Source organism: Filicampus tigris, chromosome 20 (genome assembly GCF_054856515.1).
Source record: "Filicampus tigris isolate MCC_2025a chromosome 20, RoL_Ftig_1.0, whole genome shotgun sequence".
In the NCBI taxonomy this organism is placed as follows: domain Eukaryota; kingdom Metazoa; phylum Chordata; class Actinopteri; order Syngnathiformes; family Syngnathidae; genus Filicampus; species Filicampus tigris.
In genome coordinates, this window is record NC_141236.1 from 12,713,164 (window position 1) to 12,739,154 (window position 25,991).

Sequence of the window (25,991 nt, forward strand, 5' to 3'; positions counted from 1 at the left end):
GCGGCAAACGCGTCGGAAATTGTCCGTTCTGGCGTGAAAGCATCCAGTCATTGGGCGCCTGTTTACATTTAACGCGACGCGGCTCCGTACAGGATGCGGCTTTGAAACCGCCGCACGCCAAAAAGCGCTTGTATACTTTGTACAGTGGGAAAGTGCTGCCACTTCTTACGTCGTGTCAGCACGACACAAACACTTGATGGAACAGTAGCTTGCTGGTGGAGGGGAAATGAGCTGTTTTTGTTTCCGTATGAACAATAAAACGCAAAGAGCGCATAGTGGAAAGCCTTCAAGGCTACGCTGGCGCCCCGCTTGAGTCATAAATGGCTCATTTCATGAACAGGCCAATGAGTGCAAACTGATGTTTGTCCATTAGGAGCAGAAAAGTGGAGTGAGAGTACGAGGTTTTGGAGAAAATGGACCCCGCGACCAACCCCTCCCCCCCCCACCCCCGGGGTAAAGTTTCATGGCAGGATGCACGGATGAGCTACTCGTTCAGCAGACTAGCCAAAATACACATGCTAACAGTATGGATGGATGTGTGCTTGAAGGCTTGTAAAATCTGACCGACAACCTTGTTTTGCTCAGCTCAAACAACTATATTCATACACAATGCGTGGATCAATCTATTATTTTTCTCTTGAAAATCTTTTTTTTTCTTTTTTCTAAAGTTTACTGTCAAACTAAACGAAAATTTAAAACAAGGAGAACTGCGTGGAGTGTGTTACAAATCACATAATTTTGCCCTAAAGTCTGCTAGCTTAATGCTAATATGTAATAGGAAACGCCACAGACAAGCTAGCGCATAGCATGTATGTACTTGTTATAACCTTGCGGCTTTTTGAACACAAACCGTACATCAACACAGACAATATGACAACACTTACAAGTATATATTATTTATCCTCTGCGCAAAACAACTAATCTTACTGCAAGTCACCAAGTCATTTAAAGCAGTAAGGTGAAAGTCTTCATTTGTCAGTATGACTATTTTGGTGCAATGAATTCATCAAACTCTTTCAAAACTGGCCTTGGCGCCTTGAAATTAGCATTTAAGCATGTTGCAATGGCACCACCTTGTGGCAAAAATGGTAACTGCAACCAAGTCCTGTGAATACAATACAAATACAATACAATTTTATTTAGGTTGAAAACAAAACAAAATGGAGTCAACGTCTTATTAAATGTGCTTTATGTCATGTTAAAGAGTAAACATGAGTTTTGAATAAATATATACATATATGTATATATAGAGTATAAATCATTCAGTCATTCATGTCACATTAATCTGGTTGTCGACTTGGGGTTGAAGGCCTTTTCTCTTGAAATCAGTCATAAATAGATTTTATGTTTACAAAATCCACAAATACAGTACGGATAGCGTTAAAATTGTCTAGGTACAATCAGTTAAGGATCGCCAGAGGTATATATCATTTGCAGAGATAAAAACGGCCGCATGATTATGTTAAGTCATGTTAGGAAAATCTGAATCGAATATGAATTGTCATATACTTGGGGGGGGGGGGGGGGGGGGTTAATCATTGCAATTGTACATATCGCTCGGTTGTCTGAAGTAAACTGTGCTAATTGTGGTCTGTTTTCCGTTTAAAACTTTGCTTCTTGGAAGACAGCGTGTGCGGACACGCCCCCTCTCAGGCTGTCAGATGGTCCCTGCAGATGGAAACACAAACCTTCAGCAGCACGTCCACAAGCAACTTGCCCCCCAGGCTCAGTGTCCTCTGCCTCCCTCTTGTGGCGAAAAAAGGAGGTACAAAAAGACGCACTGCAGCTTGAAGGCAAAGCTGCCTTGCATTCATTTGGGCAACTCTCGATTGTCTTGTAAGTGAAATCGAAGCAACAGAGGCAACACAGATTGGCGTGTGATCATTACCTTAATGAGTCTGTGGGTGGCGCTATGATTTGATGAGATTTTGTTTCGTTTTTTTTGCGTTTGTTTGTTTGCTTGTTTGTTTATGGAACGCTTTATAGTGAAGGCGGAGTCTGCGACGTGGAGATTAAGGCCGTGGCGCCGTACTCTGGTCCTGACGTCATCGCCTCCGCCTAAAATCACAGCCGCCCATCACTTGGCATTCATGCACAGTGCCGTCGGGTCACCGTGGCAACCTCATCTCATTGGGCGGCTCAGATTGCGACAAGTGAGACACGTTCAAGCAGGACACCTTTTGTTAGTGGCGCGCCGATGCCGTGTTAAGTGAAAGCGGGGGAAATTAGTCGGGAAAATTACACGTGGCAGCGGCAAAAAAAAGCAAGTTGAATCAGATGTTCTTGTTTGGATTAGATGGAAAGATTGGATTTTGATTTGAGAAGATCACCAACATAGAATGACAAGACACTGACGAGTTGGACAGGTAGCAAGCACTTGCGACGTCAACACTTGTGTCTAACCACGCATATCGAATCAAAACCATGTCGTTCGAGTCTCACCAAAATGTTTTTCTAATCCGTATTTCTTCATCCAAAAGATTCTTCTAAACCACGTCCCTCCATCTCATCAAAACCTTTTTCAAATCCAAATCACGCCTAACCTAAAACGCCTTAAAAACCATTTTCAGTGTCCACAATCTACACTTTTTAAAGCCATGCATCTACAGGCAAAACACTTCTAAAACCGAGCATCTCAAATCAAAACTTTTTCAATGAATGGGCATCACTACAACGACAAAAAAAAAAAAAAAAAAATGTACATCCACCCAAATTTTGGTGCATCTCCAGTCGTACATTTTCAAAACGATAACACGTTATCAAATCAAATAAAAACGGTCAAAACCACGTCTCTCCCAACTCAAAATAAAAAAGGTTGAAATTGGAGTATCTCCAGTCAAACCTTTTCCCAACAAGCCGTCGCCACTCGAAACTGATGACTACTTGGAATCAGAACCCTTTGAGAACCACGTCTCTCAATTTTTACAGGTCAAAGGTGACAATCATTGAACTGTGCCCAGTTACAATCCCAAGCGCTTCAGCCATAATTCGTATTATTTGTATTAATAATGTGCCACCAGTCCCCTCACTGCTAGTTAATTGTACTCATGGCCAAAACAATTATTGGAGGGATTAAGCTCATTTTGAATTTCATCGAGACAACATTGAGGCGTTTTGTTGGGACTTTTTAAAGCGTGCAAACGGACAAAGACGTCAATGCGGGAGAGACGCTGACAAATGTGGAGCGTTGGTAACAGAGAACCACAATGCAGGGGGCGGGTAAGGCAAGCGGGAGAGGCGGTTATGTCTTGGAGAAGCGCACACACACAAACACGAGACCTGAACAGGAAGACGACGTGTCCAGCACGTCTGCTTTTTCAAACTTACTTCTGCTTTGGCCAACACGTTGGCTTTCTGACGCCGCAGATCCGACTTGATGAAGCCTGCCGGTCATTCAAAGACGACACAAACGAACACAAAGCAAAACGCATTTTAGCCAAAATGGCGTCATGTATGGGATAGATGGGGAGCTTATATCCCCTGTTGATTGGTTAAATTCGATTTATCAAGTGAAAATAAATGTCTTGTAAATTTGACACACCGCCGTTTGAACGATGAAAAAAAAAAAAGACAAGGATATAAAATGAGTCAATCGGCAAGAAAAGGCATGCTACTTTGTCTTCTTCAAAACAACGAGGCGCTCTATGGCAGCCACGCCAGCCCAAAGCTTCGTTCCGCACGCTGGCTGTCAGGTCGGATTGAAGAAAAAAAAAAAAAAAAAAAATCTCTTAATTTAAATGCACTCACGGCTGACAACGAGGCGCTCTAAAGTGGCCACGCCAGCCAAAGCTTTGCTGGGTGTCAATTCGAGTTTTTAATTCTATTTTTTCACCCTCCTCATGGCCAACAACAAGGCACTCTAAAGCAGCCAAAACGTGAATGAAGGCAAGTTCTTATTTACTCGGGGGGGGGGGGCGACTTTTGCCGGGACCGGGCCCGGTTTTAGCCACGCCCCCTGAAAACCTGGACAACTGAAATAGTGAAAAAGAGTCTACAGAGTCCTACATAGTTTCCAGCAATAACCTTGTCCAATTCATTGAGAAATGGATCTCTCAATAAACCTTACGTAGTTGATTTCAAAGGTTAAAAATGTGCAAGCCGGTGCTGTTACATATGTCAAACAGTATTTCCCAAGAACTGGAGGGCGGGGAAATAAAAACATTGCACAATTGGAAGGCGCACAAATCATTAACCCTGATTTGCACTTGAAGGTCTGGCGGCAAATGGCAACCTTTGTAACTAAACAGCTCACAGTCCATCGGGAGGATTTTTGCGGCTGTTTTGTTCCAAAACCGGCTTACAAAATGATCATTAATAGCTCAACCGACGGTGCAAAATGATCAGATTTGATGGCTCATTTGCCCAATGCACTGAGAGTGCCTGCAAAGCATACTGTTTTAATTGACTAAAAAAAAAAACATTAAACATATTAAACAATATGAAATACATGTACGGTAAAAAAAAAAAAAAATTCAAAAAAAAAAAAAAACATGAAATGAAAATATTCCTTCTCAGTGAACAATTTATACAAGGGTTTATAACGACCCATCTTTGGATTGTTTGTCTTGTCATACTTTCAAGCCCGCAGAGGTGATTTGTGTTCATTGGTAACTGATAATTGTCTCGTCGTGTGTGATGTAAAAAAAAAAAAAAATCGTGACTTACCGGTCATGACGGTGCCCACCAGGAGGAAGACGCACAGGAAGATGTTTCCCGGCAGCGTGCCAAATTTGTCGATGATTTTGCCCTGGCAAATGGTGAAAATGATGCCAAAGACCTGCACGGGCACAAAACGCAAAAGTGTATAAATGGAGGCCCAAACACAATAATGCAACATTATACTCCCAAATAATTTTATGAGAATGAAGTGATAAATATGACAACCAAGTTTTGGTAGAATAAATTCAGAGTATGACAATAAAGCCATTTTATGGTACTAAATTTGTCATTTTCCGAGAACAAATTTGCAAATTGGTGAGAACAAAGTGAAATTTGTCGAACATTTCACAAATATAAAGTTGCAAGAATTAGTTGTCACATTACCAGCGTTAGGCGTTTACCTGCGCGGAGCAGTTGAGGAGTCCGGATGACGTTCCCTCCGATTCGGGGTAGGTCAGCTCGACGGCGTACTCGAAGCCCAGCGGCAGGTAGCCTGTCATGAAGAACCTAAAAAAAAACATTCAAAACCACACAAATCAACAACAACTCACTTTTGACGCATCGATTCCCCCCAAGCCAAGATTAAAGTAAGCATTTTTGAGAATAAACTTATGTTTCTTCCAAGAATGTTACTGAATGATAACTTGCACTATTTTTTTTTTTTTTTTTTTTTTGTATTGCTTGGAAGTGCATGAGAAAGGAGGAGAAACGTGATAATGTTATCAGGGGGGAATGCCACAAATTCCAGCTGGCAAGCTCATCAAAACATGAGCGTACATTTCCACAACCGCGCACATGGCGACCAGTCGGTGGCCATGAACCACAGCACGTTTTAATAAAGAGTGTGGCAAAAGGTCAGCGTGTGAAAGAGGAAGCGGTTGCAAAATGGGAATCAATCACAATATGACTGGAAAATAATTGATGTGAGGTGCAAGTGACACATTGGAATGAGATGCCTTATCTTTACCTATTTTCAAATGTAGTAGTGCCTTGAGGGACAACTGCAACACATTCCATGACCACCTTCCCCCAATGAAATGAATGCGCATGGCAGTCATTTTTTGATGAGGATAAAGAATATATTTCTCTCCATATTGTCTGTCAATGTGTTGCAGCACCGTTTGTGCTCAAATACCCCTTGCTAAAAGGTGACAAGGTGCCTGAGTGTTGTCATAACGTTAATGCTAATTTCCAAAACCCTTCTATGGGGTTCCGCATGATGTGTTAGCATTCAGCTAGCTGACGTTATATGGTTTTGGTTGAATATTTTGGTTTTTGTGGCACTTTCAAGTTCATAATCTTTTGTGTCACTTTTACAGCAAACGTCAACGGGGAGTGACAAACACCTTGAAGCAAGCACACTTGGCGTGAGTGACAACACGCAAAAAGGAAGACTTCGTTAACCACTACATACAGTTTCTTTAAATGCGTTTAAGCACGTGTGATGGCTAAAAATACTTTTTTTTTTTTTTTTTTAGATGGCCTCTATATAAACAGGGATTCACTGTACGGTCACAAATTCATCACTTCAGAGACGATACCCGAGAACTCCGGCGGTGATGAAGACCACCCAAAGGTGGCCGAGGCTGAGTGTGGCGGCGTAGACGATCATCCCCACCAGAGACATGAAGTACACGGCCAGGGTGGTCTGCCTGCAAAAGAGACACAAGACGCCGTTGTCTTCCTGCCGCCACCAACTATACAGTATGAAAATGGATTCCTTTGTCATTGGAACTGCTGAGCCCAGCCCAAAAAGTGGTACGGCGCGGTCGTCTCATGTCAACCGCGCTCAACCAGGAAGGTAAAATTCTCAGGCTAAATACGCACGGAGCAACAATGTTTCGACATTCCGCCATTTGCGGGACAATACCCTGGCAAATAAACAACAACAGGGGTGCCGGTTAGGTGGACGTCACTCCGCCCCCTTCCCCCTTTACAGCCTACAGGCGAGCGAGGGGGGGGGGGGGGAGGCAACTTGAAAGCGACACCTGGATAAACAGTCAAAGAGTCCTTATGTACAAACACAAAAAAAAAAAGTGGGCGCTACAAAAGAAATGTCAACAAACACGCGATCCCGTGTGGGAGTGCGTCTTGCGCTGCTTGTGTGGTCTGCGTCGTGGACACTCACTTGTACTTTTTGGTGCGGTCCAACCACAGCCCGCAGATGAGGGAGCCCACCATGCCGGCGATGACGATGGTCAGGCCGATGCGGCCGGCGTTGACCTCTTCACCCTGGAAGCAAGCGACGCACTCGTATTTATTGTCACAACGCAGCCTCGCGAGGGCGGACAGACGGCATTTGCTGCGGTACGGTGCCGCACTTTTCTTACACGCTGTAGCGGCTACTCGCCGAAAGAGACTAGCAAGACATCCAAGGGTATAAGGCTTTGATTGGAAGGGAGGCCTTTATTGTATAAATGCATTTTTTTTCCCCCCCCCCACTCACTGCCAGCCGTTTTCAAAGCAGAGTTAGCATATTGCCATCTCATTTCCCATTTGTTCGACTGGATGCTAATGGGTGGATGATTGAGGCACGGCGGATACTAGGGCGAAGGCCACCGTGCAAGGAAAGAAATTCACCATTGCACCCACCGAAGAGAGTATGAGGCATCAATAAAGAGGTTATTATATATTTATACAATGTGTCATGAAAAATAGATGTATTTCGCTCTCATTATTTTTGGATGCAGTAACGTTGCACCATATTTTTCTGAAAGGGAAACGTCTACTTTAGGCATGGCACTTAGTCGTAAGTAATATATAGCATTCTGCAAGGCTGAAAAAAAACTCAATTCAAAGAATTTTGAGGAGCATTTTCTTTTTTTTTTTTTTTTTGACAGGTTAAGGACATGAAGCAAGTGATTTTCACGAAGCAATTCATTTGAGGAAATAAAGATCTCCCGATGGGCCATTTGTATGGAATGTTCCAGCACAATAAAGTCATGTCAATATTTAAATGTAAGATTGACATGCATGTTATTAAATTACTCAATTTGTTTGTATACAAGACTTCAGACCGTTGGATTGGCCTTTTTCATCAAGCCTAATTCTGTGAATCTATATTGGCCGTCTTCCGTTCCGGCCTTCACACACTGAGCTTCTGCTTCCTTCATTGACTGTACAAATACAGATAAAAAAAAAAAAAAAAGCCAAGGGCAGGCCGCTTCCAAGTGTTTGCTTTTTCGTCCGGGCGCAGGAAATGAGGAAGTCAACCGCCGCTTCAACTGAACACGTCGGCCATTAAACATTTACTCACATGTCATCATGTGCTAGACTTTATGATGTTGATATGATGTTCACTGGTCACCTCCCAGTACTGAGTAATGAGGACAAATGCTCATTTTAAATGAAGAGAGAGACATTTTGGGACGCTTGTTTGCTTCCACGCACTTTTTTTTTTGCAGTTGCTTTCGAGCTCAGGGGGGGACCAAGTCAGTTTATTTACATTTTCACTTCCTTTCCATCAAACTACAAATAAGCATGCTAGGTCGCTTACCGGGTAGTGTTCTATGATCATGCGGTTCAGCAAGGTGCCAACAGCATAGAAACAACCAACGTTCAAGCCTGTGAGACAAGAACCAGGGAAATTGAGGGACAATGTCTGGCAAAGTTAAGGAGAGGAGAAACAAATACTGCTTGATGTTGAACAGATTCTCAAGGACTTATAGTTTCATCGTTTTTTCCATGTGAAACTAACAAACAGGAATGAAAGCAGGACCGCTTTGGCGACGTAAACAAAGCAGTGGTGTGAGCGCCTTGCAGGCAGCTGTGAGGGTCGAGTAAGCCTTTGAGGATTCCCTGCGGATGTTTTTCCACGCCAAAAAAAACACAAAAAAAACTCAAAACACAGCTGTTCTGTTACAAGAAATTTAACAATGGCTGGCATTGATCTGTTTTGCTTCTACTCCAGCACACACAAATGGAGAATTATCAAAAGCACTGAAGAATCGGGGTGTAAAACATTTGTAGCAGTGTCGCTGTCAGCTGTGCGCAATACATACTCATTAAATATTATTAACTCCCAACCCAACATAAAACAAATACATTTGATATTTAAAACAATCACATAGCTTTGCCTGAGGAAAGTCCGCTCAGCTTAAGCCTAACAAACAATGCAAGGCGTCTATGGTCACGATTTTAGAAGAAGCAAATATTTGAACACAAACCTACACGTCGCTCTACTTGTTGAATTAGCATTAGCGGTAGCGACGGTTTTGCTCACTCCGGTCAGATGACTGACACCGGAAAAAGTAGCCACGATACACAGTTGGAGAAATCTATTTTAAAATTAGCTTTTTTTTTTTTTTTGCTGTAGTTAAAATAATGATGATAATAAAATTAATTATATTAAGTTTGCGAGCATTGGTTTGGAGGCGCAGATCGTAGGCGTTGGAAGGGGCGCGTCGGGGTTCTGCCATTTGAAAGTCGACAGGTTTGTATCGCACTTGCAGTTTTGATGCTGTATCGTTCCAAGCTTGAAAAAAAAAAAAAAAAATCTGTATGTATAGTTTCCATATGTCACATTTGCTACAAAGAAACAAAACAAAAAATGACACCCATCTTGACTCAACTTTGTGCGTAGGTCGAGAAACCCAAGCGCTAATAATAGTCACAGGAACCGTGCCAAATGCAAGGTGACACGGGTACAAGTTCAAGCAAAGTGAAAGGTTCTGCGGACACGGGACGCGAGCAGCCGAGAGCCGCTCATACAAGCCGAGGCTGTGCGAGGTTTTTGGTTAATCATTGGCAGACGGTAAACAAACTTTGGACCCCTCCACTGCCAACATGCTCCCATCCTCTTAAGATGACTAATACGTTGTTGTGGATATTTATGAGATTGGCAGATAAGATCAACATTTTGAGAGGGTGCCGAGGATGTCCTGGCCATCAGTTTGTCAAAAGAAGGAGAACGGAACAGACTGGATGTGCATGGCTGCGCACGACCACAATTTATGCCGTCGGCATTCATTAAATGCATCGACTTGGTGCTTTATTTTCACCGTAGACTATTTTCACCATTTCGTTATTGTATTTCCCAGTAACCTGGAATTAGAGACTGACCGTCTATGAGATATTTGGGGAGGACGCCAATTTCGATACCTGGGGCTAAGAACAACCGATATGTTGGCCATCGACACCGTACCGTACGTGATGAGGAGGAGGATGAAGGCCCTGTTGCGGAGAAGCCGCAGAATGGAGGCGGTGTAGGAATACTGCTCGGGCGGGATGCGTCGAGCTGTGGCCTGAGCCTGGGTCGGGGGAAGCTTGGGCCGCTCCTGGAAAACTTGGTAGAAAGAAAAAAAAAAAAAAAGGCAAGGTAAACAGTGAGAAGATTATTTCTAACCATAGAGGGAAAATTGCTTACATTTTTTTTTTTAAAAAAGCAATATCTAATCACCGTTTAGGATTATTTTATCCAAATATCACAATTGCGATTGATGTTTTGGGCCTGAAAAAAAAAAAGAGGCTGTTTTCTCGCTGCGTAATGACTTCCACATGAGCAATTATCCAAAAATCCTGACATGAGAAACTTAAATGCAACAGGCTGAGGGAACAACTTTGAGCTTTCTAGCACGCGAGATCACGTACAACACAAAAACGTTCGCCTTGCGAGCCTCTCGTCCCTGACCTGTGATCATGTGACCATCAATTCCTGTGCCTGAAGGCCGCAGGTTCAAATAAATAAATACTAGATAAAGTACAGACACCAGAAAAATGTAACATTAAAAAAAAAAAAAAAAAGAGTTTGTTTCTCGCTTTTGTGTGATAACGGTGCACAGCTGACTTTGCTCTGCGAACGTTAGACGAGTCAGCACAGGAAAGATGTCCTGATAGAAGAAAGCTTTTCTGCGGGTGAGGTCGCTGCATGTTTTCACAACAAATGAAAATCTTACCAGCAGAACCTGGGTGCCAATTGTAGTCCCTTATAAAAGGTACTTCATCTGTATGTCAGCAGCCCACAAAACAAAACTGGTGAGAGTCACCAGCGAGGATTTTTTTTTTTTCATATATAAAGTTCATTTTGACACATTATCCCACTAAATTTACCTTGTAGAGTACATTTGTGATCAAAGTTGTCAAAAATGCTAGCACGCTCGCTGTTAGCATAGCCACATGTTCCGAAACTAGCAAGTACCGCAGCCTTAAGGGACAAAAGGCGGATTAGATATTATCTAACAAAGTCACCGTGTGATATTTGTGACCTAAATTGAGCCAAAATTGCAAACTACCTTCTTGAGGTTTGTTAGCTTAGCCTCTTAGCGTTCGAATTTGTCCCAACTAGGAAGTACAGCAAACTTTAATGGCACTTGGTCATTTGCTATAATTGGAAAAATTTGAGGCCTTTTTTTCCTATGCTAAATCTATAGCTAGAAAATGTCTGCTTAAGCCTAGCACGAACACTAGAACGCAAGTCTTTTAGTTTAGCTCGAGTCCATAGCTAGATAACTAGCACAGCAATGAGGGACGAAAAGGAAAATCAAAAAATGAGCTGACCACATAGACACTAGCTTCACCCTTAGCTTCTTTTTCTTTCGATTACAAAACAGACAAAATGTAACCCAAAATGATTTTCTGGTCTTGTACGTTTACAACGCAACATTAAGCCCAGTTACAAGGAATGAGTTTAGAATGAGTGAGAATGTGGAAAGAATGGTGCCACTATGGAGTGCCTTGACAAGTCGCCTTTTGTGTTGCTGAATGCTAACAAGAAGTCCCCCCACTTGCATTAGTATTCGGACACAACCGCAACTCTCCCTAATGACAATTCGACATTCAAATGTATTTCTTTCGATATGATGCAATACCCTTCCCGTTTCTGCACTAAAACACACTGAACAAATCCTCAGTGAATTGAACGATGCGAATTTCTTCTTGTGCCGCGTTCCCCCGCCTACGCCCGTACTTATCAGAGACTCATTTGTCTTTACAGGAACTTGCGAGTCAGTCAGCACTTTCTCTTCATTCAATGACAAGTGAATCAAAAAGGAAAGCGAGAAACTATTTATGTAAAACGCACACGTGGGTGCGGTTTGGGGTATCTATATGGACTTGTTTTTCATCTTATCGTCCGGTGTCGCTCTTACCGATAACGACGAGGATGAAGAGGAAGGTGGCCACGCCGGCGGTGATGTAGAACATGATGCTGATGTGGTGGGCCAGCTTGTCCATGTCGTCCACGTTGGGCACCAGGATGGGGGGCACCAGGAAGCCGATGGCGATACCAAGCTGCGGCGTGTACGGCATCATTTCAGCAACATGACACGGTTTCAAGATTTCACTTGAATTAGCAGAAGCCTCGCATTAAAGTAGTCAAATACAGGCCTCCACCCGAAATGAAGCCCCGTCTCAAGCCACGTGAAAAAAATAAAACGTTAGACCTCAAACACAGGCATCCTTTTCGCTTTCACATTGACTCTAAAAGACGGCGTTTACTGTGGATACGGCACCAACATGAAAAAAATCAAGACCTTTCCTCTAAAAAACAAAAACAAAACTCGTTTACTCTGAAAGGAGGCCTTTCACTCATTGTACAAAAATAAAGGGCTCTGGACATGACTATGTATCTTTTTAGGGTTCTCGTTTTCTGTACCACCACCGTGGACAAACAGGCACACACGGGCCGCATTTGGCCTTCAGTGTTCTCACGGGACAGTCACACGTGGACACTGAAAACGCGACTCCGGCATCCTGTAGCCAGCAAGGGACCCCCTGGTGAAGTGCGAACCGTCTCGCCAACCTGATTTCCAAGAACCCCGATGGAACAGGCAGTGGACACCTCCGTCTCCCCGAACCACACGGAGGCCAGATACGACGGGATCCCCAGCACGAACGCCGTGGCCACCGAACACGCAAACTGTCCCAAAAAGGCGAGCGGGAAGAGGGCGGGCCGGGCGCCGGCCGCTTTGATCCAAGCGCCGATGCAGTTGAAGGCCGAGCCCGCCAGCAGGACGTCGCGGACGCCGCGCTTGTCCAGCAGCCACAGCACGGGGAAGACGAGCGGCACGTAGGTGAGCAGGTAGATGAGGGACAGCCAGTCGATGGCCACGTCGCCGATGCCGTAGAACTTCATGAAGACGTCGCCGATGATGCCGTACTGCAGCCACATGACGGCGTTGCTGGCCGACACGGCGGCGAAGAGGAACAGAATGACCCAACGCCGACGGTACAGTCTGGTGTCGGCGTTTGCCGTCGTTTCGACTTGATCCACAAGTAAACAGAAGCGGGACTCGCTGGGAGTCCGCCGCACTGAAGCGAGGCCCGTCGCGAGGGTCTTGGCAGCCAACTTCCAAGCCGAATTGACACGCTTGTCTTTTAAAGCGTTGTTCCCGGGCATGATGGCAACGCTCGGCCGCGCTTGTCCCTGCTCTTGAAAATTCCAGAGTGTGCAGTCTGCGTATAGCCGGCAGCGTGTTAAATGCTTGCGTTCTACTTGTCAGAGTGGTGAGGATGCCTTCACGGCCGCCGCTGGTCACTGTGTCTTATATGTCACATGGTGCTAAAAAGAGCAACCGCAGCACTTCTTGCTTGAATTTCTTTTTAAATCCCAAATAGCCTCACTGTCAAAAAAAAAAAAAAAAACAACTTGTATTTTTTGGGGGGGGATAACTCTTATCATTTAAGTTGGAACAACTTTAAAATATAAATTATGGCAATAATATTAGTTAGCAGGAAAAAGCTAGAGTTGTTTGCTCCCAAAAAATTTGCTGAGTTGGTTTTCTTTATATCTTTAAGTTGGGGGAACAATACAACTTTTTTTTTTTTTTTTTAACTGAGGTCAATCAGCACATTGATTGTTGAACAGGTTAATGTTTGTCGAGAGTCAGCAGCAAAGGGGCCAGCGTGTTAGGAAAAATGCAAAGCAAAACATGACCTCGTCATTCTTCACCGGAAACCAGAGGCGGGAAGTTAGAAAACACACATATGTCATTATATTACCTAAATATAATATTTGTCATACATCTCTCCTACGCTATTATTGTTTTTCGGACAATATTTTACTCACTACATTTGAAAACCAGCATCTGTACTTTGCACTTCTTAATTTGTCAATTTTACCCTTGTCACATGTAAGTGAGCGACAGTTGAAGGGGAACTTAATTCATCCATCTCAGGGGGCAGGACTGCCATCTTGTAGTTATACCGCCCTCTGCTGGCAACTGAAATTGACGTCAAAGTGCCCTCGATACGCATGTATGCGCGTCATGTGTCGCATGTCATGAGATCAAACCGGGACAGGTGACATGTTTGAGCCTGAGGGTACTTTGACGTTGATTTCAGTCGCCAGCAGAGGGCGGTATAAGAACAAAATGTCAGCCTCCTGACATAGACGAAAATGACCAAGATGGCACCGACGGGCACGAAAACAGCAAATAGGTGAGTTTTTTTTTTTTAAAAGCAAGGGACGGCATAAAGGTCAGCATCCATCTCTCAGGCCACTCACCTGGTTCCCAATGACGCCGATGGCGCAGGCGGTGGACACCTCGTTGGATCCGAACCAGACGGACGCGATCCCGGACGGCATGCCCAGGATGAAGACCTGCGCCAGGGAGCAGCAGAACTGCCCCACGAAGCTGACGGCGAACAGGTGCTGCTGGACACTGCCCACCTTGAACCACGCTCCGGCACAGTTGAGCGCCGTGGCGGCCAGGGCGACCACCCGCAGACCCTTCTTGTCCAGCAGCCACGACACCGGGAAGATGAAAGGGATGTAGGTGAGCATGTAGATCATGGACATCCAGTCTATGGTGAAGGCGTCCACTTGGTAGAACGTCATGAAGATGTTGCTGATGATGCCGTACTGGATCCACTGGTACGAGTTGCACAGCGAGTAGGAGCCGAAGAGGAGCACCATGACCCAGCGGCGCTTGTACAAGCGCGTCTCACAAACTCTGTTGACCGAGGCGGGCTCACTCGGACCGCCGTGCCGCTGGTGACTCTCCGGAGCTTCGCCCGACTCCAGCTCGGCGTGCTCGTCCGAGTCATGCGGTTCCTCGGCGGGCTTCTTCTCCTCTGAATCCCCGCTCATGACGAGTTCGTCGGTGCGCGTGCGACTCGTTTCAAACACGCAAAACAGCACATGGGACGGTTTGATAAAAGGGGAACTGGTGGAATTCCCTACAAGAAGCGCATGTTTTCACCGGGAACAACTTTTACAAAGGGGTGCTGAAGTCGACTCGAGCCTCGCGCCGAAGTTCCACAGGAATGGAGGTCGTCGTCTGGGAATGGAGGTCGTCGTCTTTGGGTTTAAAGTTGCCTTGTAAGCGGGTCCGACTCGCAAAAATATCGACGTCAAATTCAATCCGGGGGTTAGTCAAGTGAGTCAAATAAAGTCGGTTGCGGCATTCACTATGACTCGACCAGACCCCCCCCCCGCTACCGCCTCCCACCACCGCCTCTTTCTTGGCTCTTCCTTCGCGTGTGCCAACACGTGGAGACAGCCTGACACCGTCCACGCGCTCAGCGAGCAACCCGGACCAAAAACCACTTTTGCGGGGCTGTTGCTCAAACTGGTCCAAGCCGAGTCACGAGTGGTCTGAGTAATGGGAAGCACGTGCGACATTGTCGACTTGGCAGTAAACGTAAATGTCAACCCATTTCGGACGAGAAGCAGTTCAAAGACATCCGGGTCACTTGTGTTGCCGCTTGCTGACCGGAAGTAAGACAAACGGTGACTTTGAAAAAAAAAAAAGGGGGGGGGAGGATATTTCAATATGTGCGCCCCCCCCCCCCATCTAGGGGCTTCCTCACGTACTGCACGTTTTTCCACACACTCACGCGCGCACAAGGAGAGACAAAAGTAGCTTCTTTTAGAAAGAAAGTGGGAGGATGACGTGAAAGGAAGGAAACAAGGGGAAAAAACAGGGTATGTGAAAAGAAAGGACTAATGGAACGTAGGGATGAAAGAAGGGAGAAACGGAGGACAGATTGAAAAGAAGGGGCGCAAGCTTGGAATCAAGGAGCATTGTATGAAAAATGGGAGGAAAGGAAGAAAACAAGGGTGAAGGAAATAAGGTCAGAAGGGAGGGAAGCCAGAAGGAAGGATAGCGACGGAGGGAGGAAGGAAGGAAATGAGGTCATAAAGGTGGTAAGAAGGCGACAAGGATGGTGCGAAGGATAGGAACGATAGAACAAAGGTAAGGACGGACATAACGTAGGATGCAGGAAGCAATGAAGATGGGGAGAAAGGACGGAAAGGAAGAGGATGGATTGGAGGGAGGAAGGACATGAGGACATATGGAAAGGAAAGATAGAAGGAGGGAAGAATGTAAAGCATAAAGAAAAGAAAGGGAGTATGTCATTAAAAAGGGAGGAAAAAGGGAAGCAAAGCACATGTAACCCGAATGAGGATGAGTGGAGGTCAAAGGGCATTTCAACATTTAATAAATATCACCTTTCGTCAAACTTTGGCTCGACTTTACATTCGCTTTGTCAAACAATTAAATTGGTCAAAAAAACAACAACATCTCCTGAGCTTTTGAGGTTTACATTTACGCAGCAAAGAACTAATACAAAAAAAATGTAACAAAGGCTTCATGACACAAAAAAAATAAAAAACAAACAAGCAATTTACAAATGAACAATCTGCAACGGTTCTTTCTCGCAGTGTAAACAAAGACTGTTTGGTGAGTTGGCGTTTAATGTGCAGGTGTACCTAATTTTGTGCGCTCTCTTTAGTCTCTTCTTTTACACACGAGAGCCGGCAAGGTTTCCGCATCGGCGCTGAAAACGAGGGGGAAACCCGACATTTAACGGCCTTTGCCTTTTTCAGCAGAAACCAGCCAGGCGCCATATTGACGGAAATCCGACATATGGGGTCCTTCGTTCCAACCTAGAGCAGCAATATAACCGGAATCTTATCCAGCTTTCCTAATGGAATGCATAAGTAATTTGGACATTTACGTAGAGTTGCGCCTAAAGATCGAGCCTTGCGGAACACCGTGAGTTTTCGACTGTAAGTGCAAGTAATTGTTACATTTATTGAGAGTGGACTTAGTATCGAGCCTTGCAGAACACCGTGTTTTCTTTTGTGAGGGGAAAAAAAAAAACATGTACGTCAATCGGACTTGGTACCGAGCCTTGTGGAACACCGCGTTCGCGTTCTGAAAGGGTGACCATTCGGGGGTCATTCGGGCGTACCTAAGTTTGCGACCGTTTGAGGAATAAACAGTTCTCAAGAGTGCTGACGCGACGTGATCCATGGCCGTCCTCCCGGTGGGGTGGGGTCAGTGCTGGTAGTGTGGCACGGCGATGTGCTGGTGGTAGGCGGCGTGGTGGCGGTGGTGGTGGTGGTGAGGCGGGTACGGAAGGTCCGGGGTGGTCGGGGCGAGGCCCGCGCACTGCGGCTCGTGGCTGCTCAGCACCGACGACAAGTACTTGGCCTCCTCCGTCAGCTGCTTCACTTCCTTCCTCAGTGCCGCGTTCTCTTTCTCCAGGCTCTCGCTCTCCTGGGGAAACCCCCCCACCAAAAAAACAAACCAAAAAAAAGCAGCGATTGGTCGGCTGTCGGTCGACGGGCGTTTTAGGGCTGCAAAGGGGTGGAAAGATTTTGTGTAACTTTCCGGAACGCTTCATTTCAGTTGGGGATTAAGCTGTGGAATTTTGGACCTATTCCAACTTGAACACTTTCCATTTATGGCAATCAAATGGGAATGGAGTGATTTTTAAATGTAAAGGTATTTGATTTGGACTCAGGTATAAACATTTAGTTTTGTCGCAAGCAGACATTCATGCATAATGATGGCTGCGCTGCAAATTTGACCCGTCGTGACTCGGAAAACTCGCACGCCGACCGGAAGACCAAGTAATGTTGACATGTCAAGTGGACTTACGATTGAGCCCTGCGGAATGTCACATTTTCTTCAGCAAAGTGACATTTACGGAGAGTACGCTGCAAAAAAATCTGTGGACCTTGCCTCGAGCCTTGCGAAACACCAGGTGAAGCCACTGTACTTGTTTTCGTCAGAACTATGCTCATCTATAATTTCCCCAGCTACTGTGCAACATATTTAAGCTCCCTGCTAGGAACCAACCGGCAATTTTGTCAATTCTTAGTTTATTCATATTTTTTCCCCATAAATTCCCATGAGAGGTTTCCAAGAAATGTTGCAACCCCACGCACATTTCACGGCCCCACAAGTGACAAATCGTTATCTGCACATGCACTCACACATTTCCTGTTATCAGTGAAGAAGCGACGCCTATGATCACAATAACTGTCCTGATAAGGAAAAAACAGACTTCCATAGAGACAAACTATTTACGAGCGTTTTACAACGTGCCATCTTGATGAACCCTGTTTGATACCCACAGCGGCCATCTCACACCCATAACAAGCTGTGGAATCTTTTGATGTTGTTCCGCCAATTGGCAAAGGAAGAAATGGACAGTACAGAGAACCTCTGTAATACACGTACATACAAGATTTTCATTTTTAGACCTAACCTTCGTCATTAAAAAAAATAAAAACAAAATAAATTAAAAAAAAACCCCAGCTACTTGCTGTCTTTGCCCTCGGGCCGCAACAAAAGTATTACTTTGGCGTCATCTTGTGGAATGTCGGTGTTGCTGTAATCCGAATGAGGTTTACTTGTGCGTTTGAGTTGTCCCGTTTCGTTGGCGCAAGCACGGGGACAAGAACTCAGGCGCTATAAGCATTTATTATTTTTATGTTCATATGTGTGTACGGGAATGTAAAATTTCATTCGGCTGTGGGCGTCAATGACAAAGTGAGTCGCACACACAAATATATTTGAAGTGCCTTGTTAGCATTATTACCAGAACACCTTTCCATTTATCGCAGATTGACTGCTAGGTCAGCTACGTCCGCTACAGGAAGTGATGTGCTTGGCCTTTCAGAATAAAAGCATCATACAGGAAATTCTATATTAACTGTGGAAATGTTGCTAATGTAACAATGTTCTTGATAGATACCATTTGCAAGTGTACTCATTTGATTATTGTTGCACTTAGAAATCTGTATTTGGTTATTTTTTGCTTTCTTTGAAACACACACACACACACGGGGACTTGTACAGACAAAGTGTGAAGCCCCTGTGTAAACTTCCTTCCTTCTTGTGGTTCTTTGTGTTTATATTCAAAAAGATAAGCGTTCCTGGATTCAAAACAGAGAGTCATATTCGGTTTTATTCAACCTCTTATTTTTATTTCTTAAAAATAGAATTGACATTCTATTTTAGTTCATATTTCTGTCGTTATTTTGAATAAATTGCCTGTTTAATAAATGAACCGTTGACACTGAGTAGTCCCGATATATTCAATTCATTAATTAGTGTCGTTTGGCAAAAAAAAAAATGTTAAATTAAAAACAGAATTCAATTTTTCAAGGCATTTTTTTTTTTTTTAGACATCTCTTTGCGTTGGATCTCTTTTTAGATGTTTCCATCAACTGTGCAGTTCATCTTACCTTACTCTCTCATAACACTGCAATCAAGTTGTTCGATTTATTTATTTATTTTACCAGTTAGTATCGTTTGCAACCGAGACCAAAAGGTTCCAAATTACCCAAGATTTGCCACTAGAACATTTGAAAAACACCTCAGGTGACTTACTGATGAGCTTTGATGTCAAAGCAAGTGGAGCAAAGTGCCTGAAAGAGGTTGCCGAGTGGGAGTGAGAGGGCAGAAATCTTCCACTGAGGTTGCCGTCAAAAAAAAGGTCATCGTCACAGCAAAACGTTTTATCGCTCATCTGCGGCTCGGCGTAAACCGCGGGCAAATCCCCGCCGTATGCGTGACACCAGCAAAGTGCGGGCCGGCCGGCCGGCTTGCTGCGTTTACGTGCGCCCTTTACAAGAAGCGGCTGCCCTCTTGCCTCCCCTGCAGCGGCCCCATGACGTGATCTTTTCACAAGAAAATACTACGAGGCTGGCGGGAAATGGCTGCGGTCACGTTGAGAGGGAAAATACGCCTTCCTGTTCATCAGTGTTGGGGGGTGAGGGGAGGGGGGGGGGGGGGCTTGGCATAGGGCAACCTGCGCACCCCCCCTTGATGATCAAGAGTTAGTCCAACATATCATCGGTGTGCTATAGCCAATAATAGCATGCTAAAATCAATAATGACTGGTTTTAGTCAAATATCAATGAACAGTAACACTAAAAATATTCATTTTAAAGAGTGTTATAAAGTATTGTATTGTGTTGTAATTGCAGAAGAGCATTACTATTTGAAATCGTTATTCTTTTTTTTTTTTTTTGCCATTGACAACGTTGCTGTTTGATTTGATTGTATTATTTTTTTTCCATTTAATACCACTTACTTTAATAGGTTAAATTCCTGGTTATATATATATTTTTTTTGTTTGTCCACAGAATGTTTTACCCCCAATTTAAAAAAAAAAGTTTTTGTATTTTTAACATTAGCATCGATGATGTTTTTAGCGTGTATTGTAGCCTTTATGTACTGTATGTATTCAACCAGACTAGCATGCTAAACAGTAGCCATCGCCCAGCCTTTCTCACAATGCCACCTCAAGGGGGTGCTAGCGAGTAGCAGTCTTAAAAACAAAAACTATCACTATTATCGAATTGACCGCTGATGCAACGATTTGTGTCGGCTAGCGTTCCATATGAGGGCGGACTTGCATATTTTCTCAGTGACCGTGCTACTGCTCTCATTTTTGGTTTTATAAGTTGACTCCAAGTGCTCTCAGCTAGTCAGTTCAAACCCGATACCACAACTGACATCATGAAATAAACGTGCTTGGTTATGACTAAAAATGCTAATCTACAGTTGAACCCTGGTGTACTCGCCTCTTCTCACTCGGTTGCAGTTTGCAAGGGAGGTGCTGGATACTGGCTGATGCCCACACGTGCTAATTTATTCGCGCAAACACTGCGAGCGGCGTCCAAGTGTGCCGCCCGACAGAAGCCATGACACATCGCCACATGGTCAGGTAGCATTATGTAAAAGAAGAAAAAACAAGAAAATCGCTACTTGGACGCTTAGCAACAGTGAAGTTGGAAGGGTAACTTCCAAGGAATCCCCCGGGGACATCTTTGCGACGCGTGAAAAGACATCTATTATCGATGGCATTTGTCAGGAGTACCGCTTAGCTGCAGCCTATCACAAGCGCGGGTGGCAAGAGATGTAAAAGAAGACGCATTTAGACGGATTTTTTTTTTTTCAAGAATATGTTCTATGCAAGCCCACTAGTTGAAACGGGGCATTCTGATAAATATTGCGTTTGTGGAATAAGTTTTAATCCACTCGTTTTTAGCCATCTCCGGGGGCGGCCCTTTTGTCTTCTGTCGGCTGAAAATGACATCACAACTGCTCACAACCACCAATCACGGCTCGGATTCAGGAAAAAAAGGTCAGCCGCGATTGGTCGTTGTGAGCAGTTGTGATGTCATTTGCAGTCGGCAGAAGACAAAATGGCCGCCCGCAGAGATGGCTAAAAACGAGTGCATTTTGTTGCTTTACTTATATTCCACAGACTCCAAATTAATCACAATGCCGTGTTTCAACTAGTGGGCCTGCTGGGAACATATTCTTGAAAAAAATATGTTTGGGTTGACTTCGACTTTAAATGAAGGTTAAAAAAAAAGTCAGAGAACACCCATTTTGATAACTTGGAACATTGAAAAAAAACTTTGGAAAACCAAGACAAAAAAACCAAAACAAGAGCTAACTAACTTGCTAGCATCGGCTCGGGTTATTATGCTAATAAAACAACGTTTCCATAGCTTTGCTAACATTGTGACGTACTGAACAAAAAAAAGTCACAAAAGAGAGAAATGCAGTTTGACTGTATGTGGTTTTTTTTTTTCAGATTAGGGAGAGAATTTTCGAGACTTGTTAATTCGTCTTTTTTTAGGCCGGCAAAAGACACAACGCATCCGGCAGCAATCATTCCTGCTAACGGCTATGCTAACGTTGTAAACTGAGTAACCCAAAAAAATGCTAAATTAGCCAGTGAAAACAACGGAATAAAATACACCTCAATTGTATGTCAAGGTTCGGCGATTAATCAATTAATCATCAACTAATCGATTCCTGACGTTGTTTTTTTATGACGTGTTGCCATGTGTGGCGCAGAGTCACAAAATCTTTGTACTTCTTGACTTTCCCACCACAGATCCCGGGTGACTTTGGACAGTCGGCTAGCCAATGGCAGGCAGGACATGTAAATAAACGCGCGCGCACACACGCGCGCGCGCGTCTCACCAAGTGGAGGCTGTCGGCCTTCTGCGTTTGCCTCATTCGGCTCTTCTGCGCCGCGATGCGGTTCTTCTCCCGCCGCATCACCTTCTTCACGTCGTCCGACGAGCTCTGCGCACAGCCAAGGGGCACGATAGATGTCAGAATAGCCTCTCAAAGCTGCTGTTCGAAGGCGAACTGGAGGAGGCTTCAAAGGGTCTTGATAGAAATCAAAATCGAAAACCTCCCAATGCCGCAAATTCAACAAATTGTCACTTTTTTTTTTTTACAACCAATAAAATGTCTTGAAACACTGCTGTGGGGGAGGAACATGAAACTTTTTTCTAAACGACCCCCCCCGCAACCGCACTGCGTCGCGTGAGAGCGGACGAGACTGACTCAGGCGGCGCGACTGTAAAATGGAAATTGGCCGTTACGGGGACGTGAGACAGGGTGTGACCTTGGGCTAACTGAAAGCTGCTGTAGGCCACAACTCACGCCCAGATGCTCGCACGAAAACGAACCGGCCAACTCGACTCCTGGAAGGCACACATCCAAAACACGAACAATGCAGTACATACCGCAATTATAGATTATGAAAGCACTTTTTGTTTTATTTGTTTTTTTTTTTTTATTTATAAGACAGTGCACATTTTCTTGGTGGTTTTTGTGAGGCTGGAAAACATGTTTCTCTCTATTTGTAGCACGTAATTGGCTGGTGACCAGGCCAGGGTCAATTGGAATAGGACGTTTATTAAAACAAACTCTTTTAACACACGCGCACAAACAAATTGTGAGCATAAAATGAATCGAGAATATGTTAAATAATTCACATCATTTCCTATCGGGGGCCTTGTTTTGAAATTAGAACACCTTGGAAGTCAACCGGTCTCCACTAAATTCCACACTGAAGATTCCCAGGTTGGACATCCAAATTTAGAAAGTTTGTAGTTCAACCAAAACATGACCTTCATTTCTGCATTTGAGTCTTTTTTTTTTTTTTTTAATTTTTAATAAAGAAGTTTGATTTAACTTTTGTTTGTTGTATATTTGTATGACAGTAAGAAATGTTCAAATCTGACAGTTAATAAAGGTGGTAAGTTGCCACCTTCATTAACTGTCACATTGGCAACACTTATATTATCATTAGATCACTTTACCTTATTTCCTATATGAGAAAAATATGTTTGGAAATTTAAAAAGAAAATCAAATGAACTATTGCCCACTGTGGTCCACTTTGAGCAGTTGTATGACAGTTAGACATGGGACAATGTGACTCAACATGGCCTGTGCACGTAATTAAGATGTTACAATCGTGACAGTTGTGAAATCGATTTTAAAACAAACCCAAAACAACGTCCACTGTGCTGCATTTTGGAGGGACCCGCCAAAAAGTCTTTGACTTAATTGTACAGTACCTTTTTTAGTGACTTTGTTACACTGTTTTTGACACTTAAGCAAATTAACGGTGACTTTAAACGTTGCCTGTTCAGCTAAAGCTTTTATTGCCATTGTTTTTCATTCATTTTTCACAATTAGAACAACTTGGACGTTCTACTTTTGAGCTTTAGTTTTTGGGGGCGTACAGCACAGTCATTTTATTTGCGTGATTGCAGTTGCACACGTGACTCCCAATTGAATAACTTCTCATAACATAATTAATTTCCTTTTAAAGTGGGAACAACTTGGTAGTCCGGCTTGATCAAGACAGACAGAAAAAAAAAAAAAAAAAAAAAAAAAAAAAAAAAAAAAAAAAGCACGAAAGTGCCGAACCGGATGACTCTGTGACACAAAGTGCCACAAAGTGACAGGAACATGTACACAAAGTGACACTTTGTGTTCCCGACAACTCTCGTGCCATTCACACTTCTGCCTTTGACAAAGGCCAGTCGGACCGAGTGCTAAATTGACACCGGCGCAAAAAAAGAAAGGGAGGTGGGGGGGGGGGGATGAGTAAGTCACACGTGTGCACGTGCGACAGCGTGACGATGGCGAGGTCAACGGAAGAAGCCGAGACGGTCAAGTCAAGGCAAGGAAGCCTTACCTGCCTGCCTCCAGGTGACGGCGACCTGTAGCTTGTGTCGTTGCTGTCCGAGCCCTGAGCCATGGCCGCGAGCAGCAGCAAAACAGCAGCAGCAGCAGCAGCAGCAGCAGCCTCAAAGCGCCTCTCTCCGGCTTCGTGTGAGAGCGAGTTTGTGGAAAGAATTCGCTTTGCCACTCAATGAGTGTCTTTCTTGCCTCTTTTCTGTCACTCCGCCTCCCCTTTCACTCTCTCTTGTCGCTCACTGGCTCGTAGTCTAATTACAAGCTTCTGATGTGGTTTCTGGTAAAATGATCACAAGGGGGGGGGAAAGGGTGGGAAGTTAACTAATGGTGAAAAGAAAAGTACAGAAAAACAACACACTCGCGTTAAGAAAGTACCTACTTGTGCATTGTGAAAATAAGACGAATGTGCCAGCTTGGAGATTCCCCTTCCTCTTTTTTTTTTTTTTTTTTTTTTTTTTTTTTTGAAAGCAGAAACGGAGCGCGTATTGCTCGGTGATGGATGAAATCGAACGGCCGAAACCCGGCAGCAGCAGCGAGACGTTTCGAGTTAAGCCTCAAGGGGACCCAACGAGCATCCCAGAACTGGTCGAGTGTGGCTCACTCGTTCATATTCGCACACGTTTGGTGCTGGTGAGCCAGCTGGCGAGCGCTTGACGTGTCGGGCTCATTTGTCACACAGTTCTGAAGTTCGGGTTACAACCTAAGACATTCAAAAGTAAAAAAAAACAAAACAAAACAAAAAACAAAACACACACACATGGTCAACAGCAAATGGAAATCACAGATGGCTCTATGTGTCCCCCATCGTATTTTTAACACAGATTTCAAACATTCTTTAAATGCGCTATATAAATACAATTTTTATTGTATTGTATGTTTGAAGATAATTGCTGAAAACGTGCAAGGACCGAGATGTATGCAGGACTCAATTGTGGTGTGATACTGCGTTAAACCTTTTTTTTTTTTTAACCTTTGTTTCCTTCTTTTTTTGCACCAAATGATGCACTTTGGTGTCTGGCATGAAACGCCCCTACCCCACTATATAATAATAGTGTGGCTGCTTTAGAGTGCCTCATAGTTGGCCTTGAGTATGCCACACAAAGAAAAACGGAAGCACGAGGAGCATTTTTTTTTTCAGTCAAACTTGACAACCATGGTGTTAACAGGTGCTCCTTTTGAGCGCCTCCTTGTGGCAGTGTGGGAAAAGCCCCGCAATAATCCAGCCACTTGAAGATTTAAACTAGGGATGGCATGCACTTATTCCTTAAATACAGCAATTTAAAAGGCAAAAAAAAACGTTTTTCACATTTAAATTATAATTTAGATTTGTATTTTTATATTTTTTTTTTATTTTTACCTTCACGATAGATAAATAATGCCGGTTAATCATTTTTCATCCGTCGAGCAGGCTATGTAGCGTTTGGCAGAGAGAGAACACGATATTCTTGTCACTAAAAAAAAAAGGAAAGCAAATCAGGAGCTAAACAGCTTTGCTTGGCAGAAAAAAACAGCCCGCCTACACAAAAACATGTCCCATCATCACAGGGATTTTTTTTTTTAAGCGCTTGGACGAAGGCAGTCTTTTCCCAACAGACTCAAGGAAAGCTGATTCCACAAACAATGACGCAGGGAAGAATACAAATACCGAGTGTTGGACAACAAGAAACGGGATTAAAAGTGGACTCGCTGTGCGAATGAAATTTATAAACCATTTTAATTGAACGCACAACGGAGCACTTCATAGCATCACTTCACACCAATTCAGACATAAGAGCGAGTGTGTTTGAAAACCTCTTACATGCTGGGAAACCCCCCTTAAGGACGCTAGTTTAGAAAAACACACGTGGAACGAACAAGAAAAATTTGCGAGTACAAGCCTCAAATTCGTATGAAGTCAGTTAATTAAAATTGTTTCACCTATTCAGAAATCGTATAACTGCACTGTTTGTGGCTGTAATGTGATGGTGACTATTTAAAAAAAAAAACAACGTAGCGGTACACCAAAACAATTGGTGATGATATCAGTTTTGGCGCCCTCTGCGGGCCAGCAGCAACCTAGCAACGCCGTACGACTAAACATAATTATTTATAAACAGGTGCTGCGGGGTTCGAGCCTATACGGTTCA

General features: G+C 43.9%; 2 protein-coding genes across 6 annotated transcripts; both read right to left on the reverse strand.

The window, feature by feature from the left end:
• Positions 1-1,172: 1,172 nt before the first annotated feature.
• Positions 1,173-15,672, reverse strand: flvcr2b (FLVCR choline and putative heme transporter 2b). Of its 5 annotated transcripts, none has more exons than XM_086018769.1 (11): positions 14,102-15,672; positions 11,745-11,886; positions 9,803-9,943; positions 8,156-8,223; positions 6,788-6,891; positions 6,201-6,311; positions 5,061-5,166; positions 4,666-4,777; positions 3,328-3,383; positions 1,889-2,058; positions 1,173-1,668 (listed from the first exon to the last, which is right to left on the reverse strand). In XM_086018769.1, exons 1-10 carry the CDS (start codon positions 14,684-14,686, stop codon positions 1,981-1,983), a joined length of 1,503 nt encoding a protein of 500 aa, XP_085874895.1. In that variant the 5' UTR covers positions 14,687-15,672; the 3' UTR covers positions 1,173-1,668; positions 1,889-1,980. The 5 variants fall into 5 exon arrangements, with proteins under 5 accessions (XP_085874895.1, XP_085874892.1, XP_085874897.1 ...); XM_086018766.1 differs by lacking the exon at positions 14,102-15,672 and adding an exon at positions 12,398-13,204; XM_086018771.1 differs by lacking the exon at positions 1,889-2,058.
• Positions 15,673-16,024: 352 nt separating this feature from the next.
• batf (basic leucine zipper transcription factor, ATF-like) lies at positions 16,025-24,477 on the reverse strand. The gene is made up of 4 exons (XM_086019839.1): positions 24,245-24,477; positions 23,864-24,142; positions 21,846-21,950; positions 16,025-17,105 (listed from the first exon to the last, which is right to left on the reverse strand). Exons 2-4 carry the CDS (start codon positions 23,924-23,926, stop codon positions 16,884-16,886), a joined length of 390 nt encoding a protein of 129 aa, XP_085875965.1. The 5' UTR covers positions 23,927-24,142; positions 24,245-24,477; the 3' UTR covers positions 16,025-16,883.
• Between the last annotated feature and the right edge of the window lie 1,514 nt (positions 24,478-25,991).

What these genes read in the sequence shown, in the direction of transcription:
- flvcr2b (XM_086018766.1), bottom strand. Translation starts at nt 12,994, where the DNA reads ATGCCCGGGAACAACGCTTTAAAAGACAAGCGTGTCAATTCGGCTTGG. An exon ending in TGATCATAGAACACTACCCG is followed by an intron (nt 6,892 to 8,155) that starts GTAAGCGACCTA and finishes GCTTGCTTCCAG; the next exon opens with GGTGAAGAGGTCAACGCCGG. An exon ending in TCCTCAACTGCTCCGCGCAG is followed by an intron (nt 4,778 to 5,060) that starts GTAAACGCCTAA and finishes GTGCCCGTGCAG; the next exon opens with GTCTTTGGCATCATTTTCAC.
- batf (XM_086019839.1), bottom strand. Translation starts at nt 23,926, where the DNA reads ATGGCTCAGGGCTCGGACAGCAACGACACAAGCTACAGGTCGCCGTCA. An exon ending in CGTCACCTGGAGGCAGGCAG is followed by an intron (nt 21,951 to 23,863) that starts GTAAGGCTTCCT and finishes GGCTGTGCGCAG; the next exon opens with AGCTCGTCGGACGACGTGAA. An exon ending in AGGCCGACAGCCTCCACTTG is followed by an intron (nt 17,106 to 21,845) that starts GTGAGACGCGCG and finishes GGGTTTCCCCAG; the next exon opens with GAGAGCGAGAGCCTGGAGAA.